General features: G+C 49.0%; 1 protein-coding gene across 2 annotated transcripts in view; it reads left to right on the plus strand.

Annotated features, from left to right (window-relative positions):
- Positions 1-2,088: 2,088 nt before the first annotated feature.
- AIMP1 (aminoacyl tRNA synthetase complex interacting multifunctional protein 1) overlaps positions 2,089-17,981 on the plus strand; it is a 135,259-nt gene continuing 119,366 nt past the window's right edge. The window contains exons 1-2 of one of the 2 annotated variants that reach the window (XM_082256984.1): positions 2,108-2,180; positions 17,771-17,824. In XM_082256984.1, the coding sequence (XP_082113110.1) occupies positions 17,823-17,824 (2 nt within the window). In that variant the 5' untranslated portion in view covers positions 2,108-2,180; positions 17,771-17,822. Of the gene's footprint in view, positions 2,181-17,770; positions 17,825-17,981 lie in introns of both variants that reach the window. The other variant, XM_082256986.1, reaches the window with a different exon arrangement.

Consider the following 17,981-nt stretch of genomic DNA (forward strand, 5'->3'; position numbering starts at 1 on the left):
AGTGGCGTGGCAGTCAGCGAGCAGTATGTAGTGGCGGGGCAGTCAGTGAGCAGTATGTAGTGGCGGGGCAGTCAGTGAGCAGTATGTAGTGGCGGGGCAATCAGCAAGCAGTATGTAGTGGCGGGACAGTCAGCGAGCAGTATGTAGTGGCGGGGCAGTCAGTGAGCAGTATGTAGTGGCGGGGCAGTCAGTGAGCAGTATGTAGTGGCGGGGCAGTCAGTGAGCAGTATGTAGTGGCGGGGCAGTCAGTGAGCAGTATGTAGTGGCGGGGCAGTCAGTGAGCAGTATGTAATGGCGGGGCAGTCAGTGAGCAGTATGTAGTGGCGTGGCAGTCAGCGAGCAGTATGTAGTGGCGGGGCAGTCAGTGAGCAGTATGTAGTGGCGTGGCAGTCAGTGAGCAGTATGTAGTGGCGGGGCAGTCAGTGAGCAGTATGTAGTGGCGGGGCAGTCAGTGAGCAGTATGTAATGGCGGGGCAGTCAGTGAGCAGTATGTAGTGGCGGGGCAGTCAGTGAGCAGTATGTAGTGGCGTGGCAGTCAGCGAGCAGTATGTAGTGGCGGGACAGTCAGTGAGCAGTATGTAGTGGCGTGGCAGTCAGCGAGCAGTATGTAGTGGCGGGGCAGTCAGTGAGCAGTATGTAGTGGCGTGGCAGTCAGTGAGCAGTATGTAGTGGCGGGGCAGTCAGTGAGCAGTATGTAGTGGCGGGGCAGTCAGTGAGCAGTATGTAATGGCGGGGCAGTCAGTGAGCAGTATGTAGTGGCGGGGCAGTCAGTGAGCAGTATGTAGTGGCGTGGCAGTCAGCGAGCAGTATGTAGTGGCGGGGCAGTCAGCGAGCAGTATGTAGTGGCGTGGCAGTCAGCGAGCAGTATGTAGTGGCGGGGCAATCAGCGAGCAGTATGTAGTGGCGTGGCAGTCAGCGAGCAGTATGTAGTGGCGGGGCAATCAGCGAGCAGTATGTAGTGGCGGGGCAGTCAGTGAGCAGTATGTAGTGGCGTGGCAGTCAGCGAGCAGTATGTAGTGGCGGGGCAATCAGCGAGCAGTATGTAGTGGCGTGGCAGTCAGCGAGCAGTATGTAGTGGCGGGGCAGTCAGTGAGCAGTATGTAGTGGCGTGGCAGTCAGCGAGCAGTATGTAGTGGCGGGGCAATCAGCGAGCAGTATGTAGTGGCGTGGCAGTCAGCGAGCAGTATGTAGTGGCGGGGCAATCAGCGAGCAGTATGTAGTGGCGGGGCAGTCAGTGAGCAGTATGTAGTGGCGTGGCAGTCAGCGAGCAGTATGTAGTGGCGGGGCAATCAGCGAGCAGTATGTAGTGGCGTGGCAGTCAGCGAGCAGTATGTAGTGGCGGGGCAGTCAGTGAGCAGTATGTAGTGGCGTGGCAGTCAGCGAGCAGTATGTAGTGGCGGGGCAGTCAGTGAGCAGTATATAGCATTAGAGCAATGCCCCCCCCCCCCCCCCATGTATCCCAGGCTCAACATGCCCATCTGCTGGACCGGCATGGCGGGTGCTGCTGGAAAGCAGGTAGGGAGCCCAGCAGACATGCATCTGCTCTCCTCCTTCTTGCTGACTCAGAAGTGACATGTATGATGTGACTGTGTATACTAGCAGATCATGAAAGACTTTCCTTGAAATGAAGCCCTCCAGCGGCACATTGTCACTGCTGCAGAGGCTTCCATCTTCACCCGGTCTTCCTTCTGGGTTCCCAGGCTGCAGCCACTTGAATGGCCGAGCTGCAATGACGTCACTCCCACACATTACACATGCATGTGGAAGTTACAGCTGTGGCACTGCCACAGAGCATACCCGTGCCGTTCTTTCAGATGCATGCGCCAGTGATGTCACCAGCTGCTGCTCATGTTTAGGAGATATTCATTTAACTCACAGGTAAGCTTTATATTAAGCATACCTGGAGGATAAAATAGAAATACAGACTTTTTCTAGCACTTTTGTGCTGTGCTGCTAATCCTCAGCTTTGTAGACACTTCATTGGTACAGTCACCTCTCTTCTATGACAGAACTTTCTATCCAGTACAGTGTTCATATGTATTTCAGTGTGCCCACTACATTGACATGGCTGAGTTAGGACATAGAGCGGGGGGGGGGGGTCAGGCTGCAAAGCTGCCACCGCCCCACGCCGTGTGACGTCATCATTGAGAGACAGTCTTGCTGGGAAGGCCCGGAAAGAGGTGAGACGAGGAAGCATGACATTCAATGAGATAAAATGAGCGGTGTGTGCCGGTTGTGCGATGAGGATATGTTCCTAGTGAGAGCCTGTAGGGTGCACAGAGGGCTCAGCCACGTGTACTGGGAGCATTGGGGTGTTGCATGGTAGTGGACTGGGCAGGGTTAATACCGCCGAGTATCATAGACACTATCAGCCTGGGGATGTGATCGGCTCTTCTCAAATGATTTAACCCCTTGGTTCCCAACTGTCTGATGTGGAACTGCTGTCATTGCTCACAGAAGTTCAGTCCACTGCACCCAGAATACGTTGGCTGCCACTGATCACCCCCTTGTGGAATAGCCAGCTGATTGAAACTTTCCGGCTGGAATGCTTTCTGAGTTACAGATCCATGATGAGTATATGCAGCTTGTTTTACATCAGTCACTCAGAAAATGCTGAAGTCAGAGAGTCAACATGAGGCTGGTATGATCACAGGCAGATTGGTGACTCCACTTTTATTTGCTGCAGATCATTTAAAGTGAGTGTAAAACATTCCATTCAGTTTAAAGTGGAAATGAAAGGCAAAACATTTTTGTATAGATATAAAAACATTAGAAATACTATTTTTCCCTTTTAAAAAAGTGATCACACTCCCTCTGTTCTCAGCTGCATAAGAGCTGGGGGGAGGAGAAGCCGCAGTACACTGATCTTCCCAGTGAATGGCTGTGCAACGGGAGGCGGGTATCAGGACAGTTTTATAATTGGAGGAGAGCATACAAATTCCCCAGCATAGCTAAAGAACTGACAACGGTGTGCTCTCTTGCTTATGCCTCGTAGACACGCAACGATTATCGGCCGACCGATCGTCCGACTTTTGTCCAGAGTTGTGTTTTGTTGGTTGGAATGTGCCTAGACTGCACACAAATTTTCTAGCCCAACAAAAATCGACTTCAGAAGTGATGTCATGTGTTGGTTTACTTTCCGTGTGTTTTTTCTTTGAGCATGCCCAGACTTGCTCATCAGATTTTTGTCTGCCGAAATCTGTACTGACTGACGGAAAATCGCCCGTTGTGTTGACGGCCAACAAAAATTTTATAGCTTGCACACCAGATTTTATTCGGCCGAAAAGTCAGAGTCGTTTGTCGAAAGCATCATACTAACAAGCCGAAAATCGGCCGATCGGACGTTGCCCGAAAATTCACGGCCAATTATAGTTGCGTGTGTACGAGGCATTAGTGTGGCCAGTTTAATAGGAAAGCAGCGGGACTGACAGGAACTCCAGGAATTTCCCATAAAGGAAGCAATACATAAAGAACAGGATACTTTGTTATTATAACTACATGATACAGCAGGCACGTATCAGGAATATATGAAATGCTGGAGTAACAAACACCTAAAGTTGTGAAGTCAGAAGTTTTTTTTTTATCTTAATGCATAGTGTGTACAGCAGCCCCCCCAACACTTTCCAGAGGTCTCTCTCTGTCCAGCGATGTCCATGAGTGTCTTAGCCATTAGAGACTTTCCTGATTGGCTGCTGCTGCTGTCAGTCAAATTCAGCTAGCCATTCAGGAGAGAGAGGGGCGGGACTCCCATCTGAATGGACATAGGGAGCTTTGACAAGCTGCTTGCTGTGGGGGCACTGAACAGGAGGGAGGAGCCAGGATCACAGAAGAGGAGGATCCCGGCCACTCTGTGCAAAACCAACTGCAACAGAGCGGGTAAGTATAACATGTTAGTTTATTTTTATAGGAAAAAAGCAAGACTTCACAATCACTTTAAAATTAGGGAAGGTTTACACTAGGTTTCCTTTTTCTTTGTAGGCAGTGATCGCAGCACCCACCGAAGGGGATGATGTTTTTTTTTCACAACACAGGGCACTATTTCCTTTTTTTTCTTTAGTGGAATGTCACAAAGTGACATTCCATTCATTTCTGTGCTGACAGCAGCAAGGAAATGTGAAAGGGACACCAAAAATCATATGCAGAAAAACGTAGCTCTCAACTAAAGTGTGAGCCAGCTCTAAAGCTGGCCATATACAGTTCATTTGTTTTTGTTCAGCCCAAGGATTCTGCCATCTACACGAATGAGGTGGGTGGAGGAATTCCCGGGCAGGAAAATTCGGAAGCCATTGATGGCAGAATTCACTGATCAGCAGCTGTAGCGGCTGATCAGTAAAAGCTTTCCAGCATGTCTCTTCAACAGATGGGGAACAAACAACTCCCAATGCACACGTTCCTGTAGAAATGGCTGTGCATATAAGAGGGTGCTGGAGCGACCACCAGCTGGAACCGTGTTAAGTCAGAGCAAGAAAATGTTACCAGCACACCAAGGATCTCCAGAGTGGGTGCAAAGCTTAAATCAGCGATCACATCCTTACAGCAGATTGCAAGGTTTCGTCACTTCCCTGATGAAGGGGTCCTGCGTGGCTCTGAAACATTGCAATCTGCTGTCATGATGTGGTCGCTGATTAAAGGCCCGTACACATGATAAGAAAATCTAAAGGGAAATTTCGTCTGACGACCGATCTGCCGATTTTCAGATTTTTAGTATGGTGTTTTCGACAGCTGACTCCGACTTTTCGGCTGACAAAATCCTGATGTGCAGGCTATAAAATTTTTGTTGTCCGTAATACAACGTCCGATTTACGTCTCATTAGTACAGATTTCGACGGAAAAAAATCTTAAGAGCAAGACTAGGCATGCTCAGAGACAAAAGAACACATACAAAGCAATCCAACACATGACATCACTTCTGAAGTAGAATTCTGTCGTACGGGAAAATTAGTATGAAAATAACCTCTTCACTTTCCACATCAGTCTAGCATGCCACAAAAAACGGACGACAGATCGTTCGATAATCTGATCGTGTGTATGGGTCTTAAAGCTTTGAACCCATTCTGGAGATCCATGGTGTGCTGGTGACATTTTCTTGCTTCAACAGACGGCGATCTGGGATGGCCACACACTGATCAAAATTCAGTTGGTTTCTGCTAAGCTTGTTGAATTTTTATCACTGTACACCCAGTTTTGGGCTTTTTTAGACAGGCGCTGGGGGCTCGTACTCTGTGCTGAGCTGTCTTTTGCTTCATGCTCATCCACCTCACATCTGCATGTGTGCAGCCCATAGAAGTGCATGCAGACGCTTGGCTGGCATATCGGATCTGTGTGCGCACCCCTGCTCATGTGTCAAATGTTGACATGCGACTGTGACTGTGCAGCCGCTGCAAAAAAAGCAGCTCAGCACAGAGGACAGGCCTCAGTACCCATCTAAATGAGCCCTTAGCTTCCCATCCCAAGCCTGTAATAGGACAGTGCAATGATGAGGTCATCTGTCTATTTTCTGCTGTCAGAATCCCTGATTGACTGCTAGTGATGCCACTTCCTCTCGCTCGCAGTCTATGCTCTGCTGTGCAGGAGGTGGACACAAAGAGGAACTATGGTTATTTTACAAGTGTTCTGTTGCAGCAGAGAGATTCCAACTTAATTCCTGATATGGCTACAGAACAAAAAGTGAAGGAAAATCCTCAAAAATAAATAATATAAAAAGAAACCGCAGTTTTAACCATTCCCAGCTCTATCCATGTTTCTTTAAAGTGGAACTAAACCTAAAATGTAAAAATAAGACACACTTGCCTTCTAATGAATGTTCAATGAGCTGCACATGCACAGCTCAGCATGGATTCCGGACACACTCCAGCTGTGCCAGAAATATTTACTGCACGTGTGTGGGGTGACGACATTCTCCTGATTAAGAGGCTAAAAACCTGGCACCCAGAAGTAGCCCAGGGAGGAGATCATGGTCAGTGAAGGATATAACTGTTGCATTGCTGGAGTGCAGAGCTGAGTATTTTTTGGAGTTTAGTTCCTTTCCAAAGCTAAAGTATGGCTAATTATGTTCGGTCATTTGCACAGTAAAAATAAATCACGTGCTCTAAGGCAATGTTTCTCTACTCCAGTCCTCAAGTACCACCAACAGGTCATGTTTTCAGGATTTCCCTCAGATAAAACAGATGTGGTAATTACTAAGGCTGTGAAACTGATCAAATCACCTGTGCAAAATAATGAAAAGCCTGAAAACAGGACCTGTTGGGGGTACTTGAGGACTGGAGTTGAGAAAAATTGCTCTAAGGGCATATGCACATGGAGTGCATTCAAACCCAGTGTTTTCTTGTGCCCAGGTAGCACAAGTGCAGCGTACAGCCCTGCAGCCTGTCATAGTCTATAATAGGCTGAAATATACTGAGGTTGGACGCTGTACTCATGTTAAGGGCCATATGCTTGAAACGCAAGTAAGGCCCCTTTCAAACTTGTGCGACTTGTCCTGAGATTTGGGACTGCAGTTACATGACAAGTCGTACTTCATGATTTCCAATGAGTACCGTTCATATCTGTGCGACTTCAAGTTGCAACAACTTCAAAGTAGTCCCTGCAGTAATTTGGTCTAACTTTGATGCGTTTGAGGTCTATAGACATAGGCATTGCTTCAAGTCCAGTCAAAATCGGGCGACTTCTAGTTCGCACAAGTGTGAAAGGGGCCTAATGAATTTTTAAAATCTTAGTTTATTGTTACCTACTGGGACTTCTTTACAGCATATCACATCATACTCCAGGATGGTCACATGACAGCTAGGCTCCTCCTTCTACAGGAAACACAAGCACCGAGAGAAGTTAAAGCAGTATTTGGCCTCGTGCACACTGGAAGTCTTAGGAGCCTTTCCTTGTGGCAATAGCGTTTTGGCAGAAAAAGAGCCTGACACTTACAAAACTCTGTAATGTCTCATACACGCAATGAGAATATCGGACGAATGATCAGTGTTTTTTTTTCATGCTATTCTCATATCCGAAATGAAGAAGGTACTAAAGTTACAAAATTTCATGTACGACAGAATACAACTTCGGAAGTGAAGTAATCTATTCTTTAATTTCCGAGCATGCGTGGTCTTGGTCTTCTAATTCTATTTTGGATGAATACTGTATTAACTAAACAAAAATTGTTAGTTCTGGTATCGTAGGAGAAAAACATTTATGTTTACCTCTTGGGATAATTTTGCATTAACTGTCGTGATTGGCTCTCGAAAGCGGTGCACTAACGATCAGAATATTGTACGATCGCTTCAAAAGCGGTATTTTTCATCCGATTTTCTGATTGTGTGTACTAGGCATAACGCATTAAGGCGCCTTTACAGGTGTTATTAGCTTGGGTGTTAATTAATTTCATTGATAAGAATAATTTTTTTGGTCATTGAAATAAATTAACGCTCAAGCACTAAACGTGCCTAGCATTTACAAACATCAGGCTTTTTTTCTGTCAAAACCCCTCTGCTCCTGGAAGCACTGGCATACAGCGTTAAGCCACGTCAGGCGGTTTTTTTTCTTTTGACATGTGAAAATCAAAGTTTCCCTATGAGAGCCCATTGATTTTAATGGAAGTTGCATCCAAGTCGGATCATGATGATCCGACTTGTGGTGCAACATGTGCTTGAAGGGGAACTCAACGCCAAAATGGAAAATAAAATGCCATGGGGTCCTCCAAGTTCTATACCAGGCTATTTTTAGTCTGTTATGGATCTTAAAAGGGAACCCCTACGCCAACCCCCCCCCCCCCCAAAAAAAAATCCGTACCAGACCCTTCCCGGTCATGCAGGCAGGTCAGGAAAGGGGAGGAGATAAGCAAGCGCCCACCTCCCTCCTGGACCATACAAGGCCACACGCCCTCAGCATGGGGGAGGGGGCTCTGCACCTCCCCTCCCCAAAGCACCTTGTCCTAATGTTGATGACATAATGTTAAGGGCAAGGGCCTCTTCCCAACAACCCTGGGCAGTGGTTTTGGGGGTCTGCGGGCAGGGGGTTTATTGGAATCTGGAAGCCCCCTTTAAGAAGGTGGCCCCCAGATCCCAGCCCCCCCCCATGTAAATGAGTATGGGGTACATTGTACCAATACCCATTCACCCCAGAAAAGGCAGTTTAGTGTAAATAATTACAAGAGACGGTTTTGAGAAGTCCTTTATTAAAAATCTTCCTCTGTTCTTCTGCCTCAGGTCTTCTGCTTCAGGTATTCTTCCACCGGTCTTCTCCCTCTGGTCTTCTGTGCCTCCGGTGTTCTCCGCTTTCAACCCGGTCCTCCTCCGATGCTGTCTCCTGTGATTATGCCAGCTCCGCTCTTTGCGGCTTCTTATATAGCCATGGGGTGTGGCAATCCAGGGACGTCACCAGGAGACCCCACATGACAACGAGTGATGACACATAGGGCAGGGTCTCTGAGTGATGTCACCGGGTGGCCACGCCCCATGGCTATATAAGAGGCCACAAAGAGCGGAGCTGGCATAATCAGGGGAGACCGCAGCGGAGAACACCGGAGGCACAGAAGACTCTAGGAAGAACACCGGAGGGAGAAGACCCGATGCAGAAGCCCGGCAGGTCAGGAAAGGGGAGGGGACAAGCGAGTGCTCCCCCTACAATCCTGGACCATACCCACGCCACACACCCTCAACATGGGGTGGGTGCTTTGGGGCGGGGGGGGGTTCTTAACCCCCCACCCCAAAGCACCCTGTCCCCATGTTGATGGGGACAAGGGCCTCTTCCCAACAACCCTGGGTAGTGGTTGTGGAGGTCCCCAGTTTCTGACCCCCCCCCTATGTGAATGACTATGGGGTACCCCTACGCATTCACCCCAAAAAAGGCAGTGTAATGTAAATTAATATAATAATGTAAATTAATGTAATAATGTAAATTACAAGAGACGATTTTGAGAAGTCCTTTAATAAAAATCTTCCTCGGGTCTTCTCCCTCCCGTGTTCTTCCTCCAGTCTTCTGTACCTCCGATCTTCTCCGCTGCCAACCTGGTCCTCCAACGATGCTGTCTCCCGTGATTGTGCCAGCTCCGCTCTTTGTGGCTTCTTATATAGTCATGGGGCGTGCCCACCTGGTGATGTCACTCGGAGACCCCACATTATGTGTCATCATTAATTGTCATATGATGACAAAAGGGGCGGGGTCTCCAGGGGACGTCACCGGTTGGCCATGCCCAATGGCTATATAAGAAGCTGCAAAGAGCGGAGCTGGCATAATCTGTGGAGACAGCGTCAGGGGGGGACCGGGTTGGCAGCGGAAAAGACCAGAGGCACAGAAGACCTGCGGCAGAAGATCAGAGGAAGATTTTTTAACCAAGGACTTCTCAAAACCTTTTTTTGTAATTTACACTACACTGTCTTTTTTGGGGTGAATGCGAAGGGGTACTATGTACCCCATACTGATTCACATGGGGGGGGGGTCGGACACTGGAGACCCCCCAACCACCGCCCAGGGTTGTTGGGAAGAGGCCCTTGTCCCCATCCACATGGGGACAGGGTGCTTTGGGGTGGGGGCACAGAGCCCCTGCTCCAAAGCACCCACCCCATGTTGAGGGCGTGTGGCCTAGTATGGTCCAGGTGGGTGGGGGGGCATCGCTTGTTCCCTCCCCTTTCCTGACCTGCGGGGCTGCATGCTCGGATAAGGGTCTGGTATGGATTTTGGGGGGGACCCCACGCTGTTTTTTTTTTTTTTTTTTTTTTTGCGTGGGGTTTCCCCTCAAAATTCATATCAGACCATTTTTGGTGTGGAGTTCCACTTCAAGCTCCTCAGACCACAAGACGCACCACAGGTTGGATCATTATGATCCCACTTGGATGCGACTTCTATTCAAATCAATGGGCTGAAAGTCGGTTTAAAGGCGGCTCTCATAGGCAGCCATTGATTTTGAATAGAGGCAGAGAAACGCGGCTAAACACTCATTAATGCCAATGGAAAAAGCTACTAAAAGCACGTTTCTCTTACGTCCTCCGACAGTCGCCGCCCACTCACAAGTCTTCACCAATGGGTATTGACCTTTGCTCCGCAGGAGTAGCTAGGCACAAGATTTGTTAATAACAAAAGCTTTTAGCATAGACACACCCCTAGGGGTTGTCCCATTAGTCAATACCTCCCTGCACCAGCATTCCCAACTCAGTTTGATCTTGCCTAGCTTAGGAGTAGCAGGCTTTCCTGTGCTGGGGCTTCAGTCTCAGCCTTCTACCCTTTTTTGATTTTATTTCAAGTATTTTTCTCTTTACTTTACTAGCTGTTTTTTTGTCAGCTCTTAGATAGGGATCTTCTGATGAAGATGTGTCATGCGGAGCTGGGTCTCGGACTGGCCGCCCTGGATCCCAGGGCTGAGGGCCAGATGGATCCCCAGCCTGCCATCAAGCGTTCAGCTACGGTTCGCCCTGGCGCCATGAACGACCCATCCCTGCTCGCTGCAGGGATGCTGCCTGTGAGGTGGCTACCTCACTGGACGCCATTCTGCGGTCTCGTGCTGCGGTCCACTGCGTCCTGGCTGCGGCACTCCCTGTCATTATGGATAGCGGTTTGTCGCCTGGAGACGGCTCCCCACGCCATCCGGTACGGTAAGCACCTTCTGTGTGGGGACCCTCTGTCTGGGGTGTCACTCTGTGGCTGTGTGTCCCCTCCCATGTCTGTTGTGTGCGGGCTCCCTGCTGCGATCCCTATGGGGGTTACATGCCTTTATTTGTGCTGTGGGGGGGGGGGCCTCTCTCGCTCCGCTGTGAGAATAACTTTGGAAGATGTAAGTGCAGACATGTGTGGCGGCGACCGCTGCGGCTGAGCGCCGCGCGGTCCGCCATTTTCACTGTGTGTGATATGCTGGTTTCACCCTGGGCCTCGCACAGGGTTGCAGTGCGGTGCTTTTGGCGCCGATCGCCGCCATTTTTTTGTGGGTGGCGGGCCGCTCGATCAGAGCACATGTGGGCGGCCATTTTCTAGAAGCCCCCATTGGTTTCTATGGGCAGCCATTTTCCCTGAGCCTGCTGCAGGTATAGTTCAGCCTTAGTGACCTCGCTTCCTCTTTCTATGGAGCAGCGATCAGTAGCAACGCTCTGCGAGCTCTGCAGGTGATCTCTCCATTCCTTACTGGGCTATTCTTCCTAATTCATATTTGAGCTTTGCGGTGGGCTGCGCTCCCCGCGGCGCTTAAAGGGCCAGTACCTTTTGTTCAAATATCAGGATAGCTGGTTCCCCCCAGCCTGGTGGGGGACCCTGGGTCTGCTGAACCCCCCGCTGTGCCTAATTGGCCGCTGTAGTGACATTTTTGATGTAATGGATGGAGGTGCGGATGGCTGAACGTTCTGCATAGTAGCGGGCAAGGTTATCTATCTCCTCTGTTTCGGATGGTGATGTGGCTGCTGTGCCTGGCTTGCCCCTTTCCGAGTCTCGCTCTTCTCTAGACCTTTTGGGGTCTACAGGGGAGGCAGAGGTTGAAGGGGTTGATACGTCTCCTCCAGACTCGCCTGAAGAGCTTGCGCTCATAGATGAGCTGCTCCCTCCCATAAGAGATCATCCTTTGGGATACATAGAACCCGCTAGTTGGCGCAGGTTTTTTCCCCTGCCCTACTGCATTTCATCACACTGTGATTGAACAATGGCGTTTTTTAAAAAAAAAAAAGGAGGAATAAAAGCCCTTTACGGTGCCTGGTCCGTTTACACTGCTTTTACCCCGTTGCGCCCTCCACGGAGGAGCGCTAGTGCGTGGCACCCCAGGTGGATCGCGCTGGGGCCGTGTTGACCAAGGTTACCCTGGTTTCCACTGAGGATACCCCGGTTTTCCGGGATCCTAGGGACGGGAAGTTGAGATACTCTGGTGAATGGAGTCACTGGGGGCTAGAGCACTCTGTTGTTCTAGAATCCGAAGAACGGTCCTTTCATGGCGAGCAGGGCCCCGCATTTCGACCCTCTCAGGGGTCCTTTCGTGCCTCTAAGTCGCAGTCCAAGGCAGACCCTTCGAAAGGCCAAGGTGGCCAGAAGAAGCCCTGGGCGGGTAGCGATGGTCCGGCTACGCCGGCTCTGCGCCCTATTCCGCTTCTGCCTGAAGGGACGCCCTCACCCGCTTCTGGGGTGGGGGGACGTTTTTGTGCGTTTTTTCCTCCAGCCTTGGCTGTTCTGCTTCGGGACAGGTGGGTTTAGGAACTCGTTCGAACGAGATACAATTCTTCGGCTGTCTCCTGGGCGCATGCAGGATCTCCTGGCCCAGGGGGTGGTGGTCCCGGTGCTTCACCGGGACAGGTTTTCTGAGTTTTTTTACTCCGATTTGCTCACTGTGCCCAGTGGGGTGGGCGAAGTGCGTCCGATCCTGGACTTGTATGCTCTGAACCGCTTCGTGCGTGTTCGGGAGTTTTGCATGGCATCCCTGCACTCAGTGGGGTTGCCCTGAGCCCGGGAGGATTCCTGGCCTCTGTCGACCTGAAGGATGCGTGCTTTCGCATCCCCATTTTCGTAGGTCACCAGAGGTTCCTTCGGTTCGCCATTACGGTGGACCGTTGCCAGTCCGTGGCGTTACCTTTCGGTCTCGTTTCGGCCCCACGGGTTCTTACCAAAGTGCTGGCACCTGTTCTGGGCCTGTTGAGAGCCCAGGGCGTTGCGGTCTTGGGATATCTGGATGATCTCCTGTTAAGCTCGAGGGTCAGTCAGGACCTGCTGAATGCCCTGTCCACCACGGTACGGGTGCTTCAGGAGTTCGGTTGGTCCATCAACGTTCCGAAGTCGACGCTGTCTCCTTCGTTAGCCTTCCCTATCGGGGAATGGTTCTGGACTCTGCTCATGCTAGAGTATTCCTGCCGGAGGAAGAGCTCCGGACTCTTCAGGAAGGGGTCAGGCCCCTCAGGGACACCCGTTCCTACTCTCTCAGGACCTGTATGCGGTGCCTGGGGTTAGTGGTCTCGACCTTCGAGGCGATTCTTTTTACTCAGTTTTCCCAGGCGGTCTCTCCACGTGGAGATTCTGGCCACGTGGGAAGAAGCATCCTCAGTCTTGGCTCTGAGGGTTTCCTTGAGCGCCAAACCAGAAGGGATCTTCTGTGGTGGCTCCAGTCCCCGGCTGTGTCGGGGGGTAGGTCTTTTCGTCCGATTGCTATGGTCGGTGATCACTACGGCTGCCAGTCCGTCGGGGCTGGGGTGGTGTTCTGGGCGTCCTGTTTGCCCAGGGAACTTGGTCGGGAGTGGGATCCCCCCTTCCGATCGACATTCTGGAATGGTGAGCGATACAGCTTTGCCTTCTCCAGTGGTCGGAACGACTTCGGGTCCGTCTGGTTCGGGTACAGACGGTTCGGACAATGTCACCGTGGTGGCTGACATCAACCTCCAAGAGGGCTCCGGGTGTGCCCGAGCGGCCCGGGAAGTGACCGACGTTCTGTCTTGGGCCGCGACTCACGTCCCGGCGTTCACGGCAGTTCACATTCCGTGGGTGGGGAACTGGCAGGTCGATTATCTGAAGCGCCAGACCCTGGACCAGGGGGAATGGTCCCTATGCCCGGAATTCTTCCTGACGCTGTGTGCGAGGTGGGGATCCCCTAATGTGGATCTGTTTTGCGTCTCGGCTGGACAACCTTGTGGAAAGGGTCGTGACGAGCACGCGCGATCCTCGGGCGGCCGCCTCGGACGCGTTAGTGGCACTTTGGCATCAGCTTCGTCTGCGGTATGCCGTTCCTTCACTTCAGTTGCGGTCAAGGTTCCTTCACAGGTTGGCCTAAAACCGCACGCGTTATTTCCGGTGGCTCCAGACTGGCCTCACCGGTCCTGGCACATGGACATCGTTCATATGGCAGTCGTGCCTCTGTGGCACCTGGCACTGCGGGAAGCCCTTCTGTCTCGAAGGCCGATCTTCCTTCCTGCTTTACAGTCGCTGACTGTAACGTCCTGGCTGTTGGAAGCCGGGTCCTGTGGACTGGGGTCTCTCCCCTGAGGTCATTCCTACTCTACTCACGGCTGGAAAAGCCTCGTCCGGTAATATTTGTTACCGTGCTTGGAAAGCATACTTTACCTGGTGTGTGTCCAGGGGGTTCTCCCCTCGCTCATGCTCGGTGTCAAGAGTGTTGGCTTTCTTTCAGACTGGTGTGGACCAGCGTTTGGCGATGGCCACGATACCAGGCCAGGTTTCGGCACTGGCTGTTCTTTTTTCGGCGCCCTATGGCGTCTCATTCCTCATTCGCACCCTTGTTCGAGGTGTGCGTCTTTTGGCCCCCCCTCGGGGGGCGCCCTTGCCTCCATGGGACTTGAACTTGGTTCTGTCCGTGTTGCAGCGTGTCCCCTTTGGCTACGTCAAGGAGATGTCGTTGCCTCTGCTGTCGGGTCAGATTGCCCTTCTTTTGTGGCGATCATTTTGGCTCGCTGGGTGTCAGTATTGGCGGCATTGTCCTGCCGCTCTCCCTACCCGGTGGTTCACAAGGGTAGGGTGGTCTTGCGACCTCACCCGTCCTTCCTCCCTAAGGTTGTCTCGGACTTTCACCTTGTTGAGGACGTTGTCGTGCTTTTTGCTCTGTGCGAAGCCTGAGCATCCTGAGGGGGTTGCTTTGCATTCCTGGAATGTTGTCTGGGTGATCAGGGTTCACCTGTCGTCCGCTGTTTTCTTTCGCGAGCCGGATTACCTCTTTGTCCTTCCTGAGGGACCTCGGAAAGGCATGGCGGAGTCTGCGCGGGCACGTACGAACCCGAACACGCCCTAGCTCATCTCTACTGTTAATGTTGCCCCCCACAAAAGAGCGACTGACATGATTAACCACTTGCCGACTGCCTAACGACTATTTACGTCGGCAGTCAGCCCCTCACAGGCAAAGCGACGTAGGTCTACGTCGCTAGCCTGTGAGGGTCTAGGGAGCGCGCTCCCGCTTGGTCACAGACCCCCCCCCCCCCCCCCCGCGAGTGACCGGCGGACCCGATGTCACTCGCGATCGCCGGTTATAGCGGGAGAAAGGCAGGCGGAAAGGCAGGCGGCTAATGTAAACAAAGCCGCCTGTCATTCTCCCCTGTGTAACAGCACAGATCATTCGGTCCTGCTATGTAGGACTGTTGATCTGTGCTGTTACACAGCCACATCCAATCACAGTAAGAATCACGCCCCTAGGGACACACTTAACCCCTCCCTCTCAAATAAAGTTAACCCCTTCACTGCCAGTGTCATTTTTACAGTAACAGTGCATATGTATAGCACTGATTACTGTAGTAATGTCACTGGTAACCCCAAAAGTGTCAAAAATGTCAGTCAAGGGTCCGATCTGTCCGCCGCAATGTCACAGTCCCGCAAAAAAAATCGCAGATCACCGCCATTACTCGTTAAAAAAAAAAAAAAAAAACAATAAAAATGACAAAAATCTTTCCCTTAGTTAGTAAACGCAATAACTTTTGCGCAAACCAATCAAAATACACTTATTGTGATTTTTTTTTTTTACCAAACATATGTAGCAGAAAACAAATTGGCCTAAAATGTTAAAAATGTTGATTTTTAAATTTTTTGGGGGGGGAATTTCATATAAAAAAATTTGAAAAATATTATTTTTGCAAAATTGTCGCTATTTTTTTGTTTATAGCGCATGATCAAAAACTTGCAAAGGTGATCAAATACCACCAAAAGAAAGCTCTGTTTGTGGGGGAAAAAAAGGACGTCAAATTCGTTTGGGTACAGCATCGCATGACCGCGCAATTGTCCATTAAAATCACGCAGTGCCGAATCGCAAAATTGGCCCTGGTCAGGAAGGGGGTAAAATCTTTCGGGGCTTAAGTGGTTAAGTAGCTGCTTGAACATGTAGTCTAGGTAACTGCAGTTACATTACCTACTGTAGGAAAGGGGAGAAGGAGAAAAAAGATGGGGCTTTGAACTAGGCAGACTTTTAGGGTACCCAAGAATTACAAATTTGTTGAATAAAATACAAAGATTTTTATTGCTCACAATATCATAATAAAGATAATTTATAAAATGTACTGGCACATAGAGAGCATTACTCCTAGTCCTCTGAAAAACAGTTTGTAGTACATAAATTTACACTGACAGGTTTGTCAACAGGATCTCAATTCCTGAATGCATTTCTGGGAAAAGTTCTGCTTTCCTAGCAAGGTGGGAGGAGGCTGATGGTGAATAAAATAGAAATTTCAGAGACATAACAAGCTGAAACTGTGATACACTCCCACTGATCAGAATTTTTTAAAATTTTGAAACAGCTGCGCTGCGTTAAATGTCCAAAAGTCTGATTACAACTACCGATACCAGTTTTTAAAGACCGAGTACAAGTACTGATACTTTCCTCAAGTACTTGCTGATACCAATTTCCGATCCCTATTTTCAGCCCTGGTTCACATATATGCAAATCGGTTCTGTTTTTAACTGCATCCGATTCGCATTACATGTGAAACAAAAGGCTTGAAGCCAGTTCACATCTGTGTGGGCCGGCCTCAGTTTGATTTCCTTACTTTTTGGGAGGAATGGTGAAAGCTGTTTTGAAGTCTGGGACATTATCTGAATTCTTGAGTTGGTTTTATAGATTCTTCATGGAGTGACAGGTGTGTTTTAAGTAAATTTGCAGTAAGGCACCTTTCACACTGACGACTGATCAGGTCCACCTGTCAGGCTTTCAAGCATACTCAATTGGACCAACCACTGATGGACAGGCGGTCTATTTAGATCCCATAGTGAACAGCAAGATGTGTCCATGTCTGCTTTGCATCAGCGGAGCGAATACGGACCTGTCATTCACCTGCTCAGTGGGGATAAGCGGACTCCACCAGTGTGAAATGGGCCTAATATTGCAGGTTCAGACTTGTATATACTGTTGCCAGTTGTTCATCATCACATTCAGTTTTCAATAATTCTTTCTTGTTGATCGTCTTTGTTTGTGACAGGTTTACATTCACCATAGTTTTTGTAAATGTTATGTACACTATAGTTGTACAGTTGTTCATTATGTTGTGTCATCAGCTTTTTGTACTGTACTGTGTGTGGGCCATTCATGCTGGTCGAGGAATCGAGGAAAGAGGAATTGCATTTGTTTTTCTTTTCGGAAGGAGGGTTGGGGAATTCTTTATTTGATGGATGCTGTTTCACTAATAAAGCCAGGGCTTTACTTTCTTACTGTACGTTAGACAGGAGACAGTGGAGAGCCTCATGTGGTACATGATCTAATGGTTGGGGGCCAGTGAAATAGTGTCATAAATCTGGTATTGGGAATATGCTAATTATAATAAAACATTGATTTTCCTAGTAAGCCGATGTAAAAAGTATGTAGGAAAATTGGTTTTAAGTAGAATTTGGGTGAACGAGACATCATTCATGGCACACAAACTGATATTTGAGATTATGAGAACCCAATCAAATCTATGTTTGATTTATTTAAAATACCAATAATTGAGGCCTCCAAACATATTTTAGTGATAAATATTTTATACCTAATAACGTCTTGTGTCAAATGTATGATCTCTGTATAGTTTGCAAAATTGAATATATATTTAGTTTTGTTTTTTCACGGTTTAAGTATATATTTTGGTACAAAATGCCAAAATCTTTTGAAAACTTCACTGGGGTTATTCTATAAATAGAATTCATACCAGTCATATGAGAACCTTTTCACAAGGAATTTTCTTTGAATATTGGCATCTAATCGCCATGCATACTTGTTTCAACATCTGTCTCCCGACTCATAATGTAATTGGAGCTTGGCTCGTTTGGCTCCCCCAAATAACCAAAGAATTTTGTTGGCTGTAGTGCTAATATTTGTAGAGGTTAGTGACATTAAAAGTATAACTGTTACGGTCTCTGCTTTTAGATTTCTGCCTTCTGTGGGAAAAATCAATTTGCAGACAAGTTACGATTGATACATGTAAGTTCTGATCATGGCTTCAAATTAACTTGTGCATCTATCTCTTCATTCAAAGTTAACTTTCTCCAGTGATTTCACCCAAGGGGTAAATTTTTTTTTTTTCTTTTCATTACATTTTGTTTTTTTAATGTAAAAGTTGAAACAAATAGTGGTAACA

Source organism: Pelophylax lessonae, assembly GCF_965119305.1.
Source record: "Pelophylax lessonae genome assembly, chromosome: 1".
Classification (NCBI taxonomy): domain Eukaryota; kingdom Metazoa; phylum Chordata; class Amphibia; order Anura; family Ranidae; genus Pelophylax; species Pelophylax lessonae.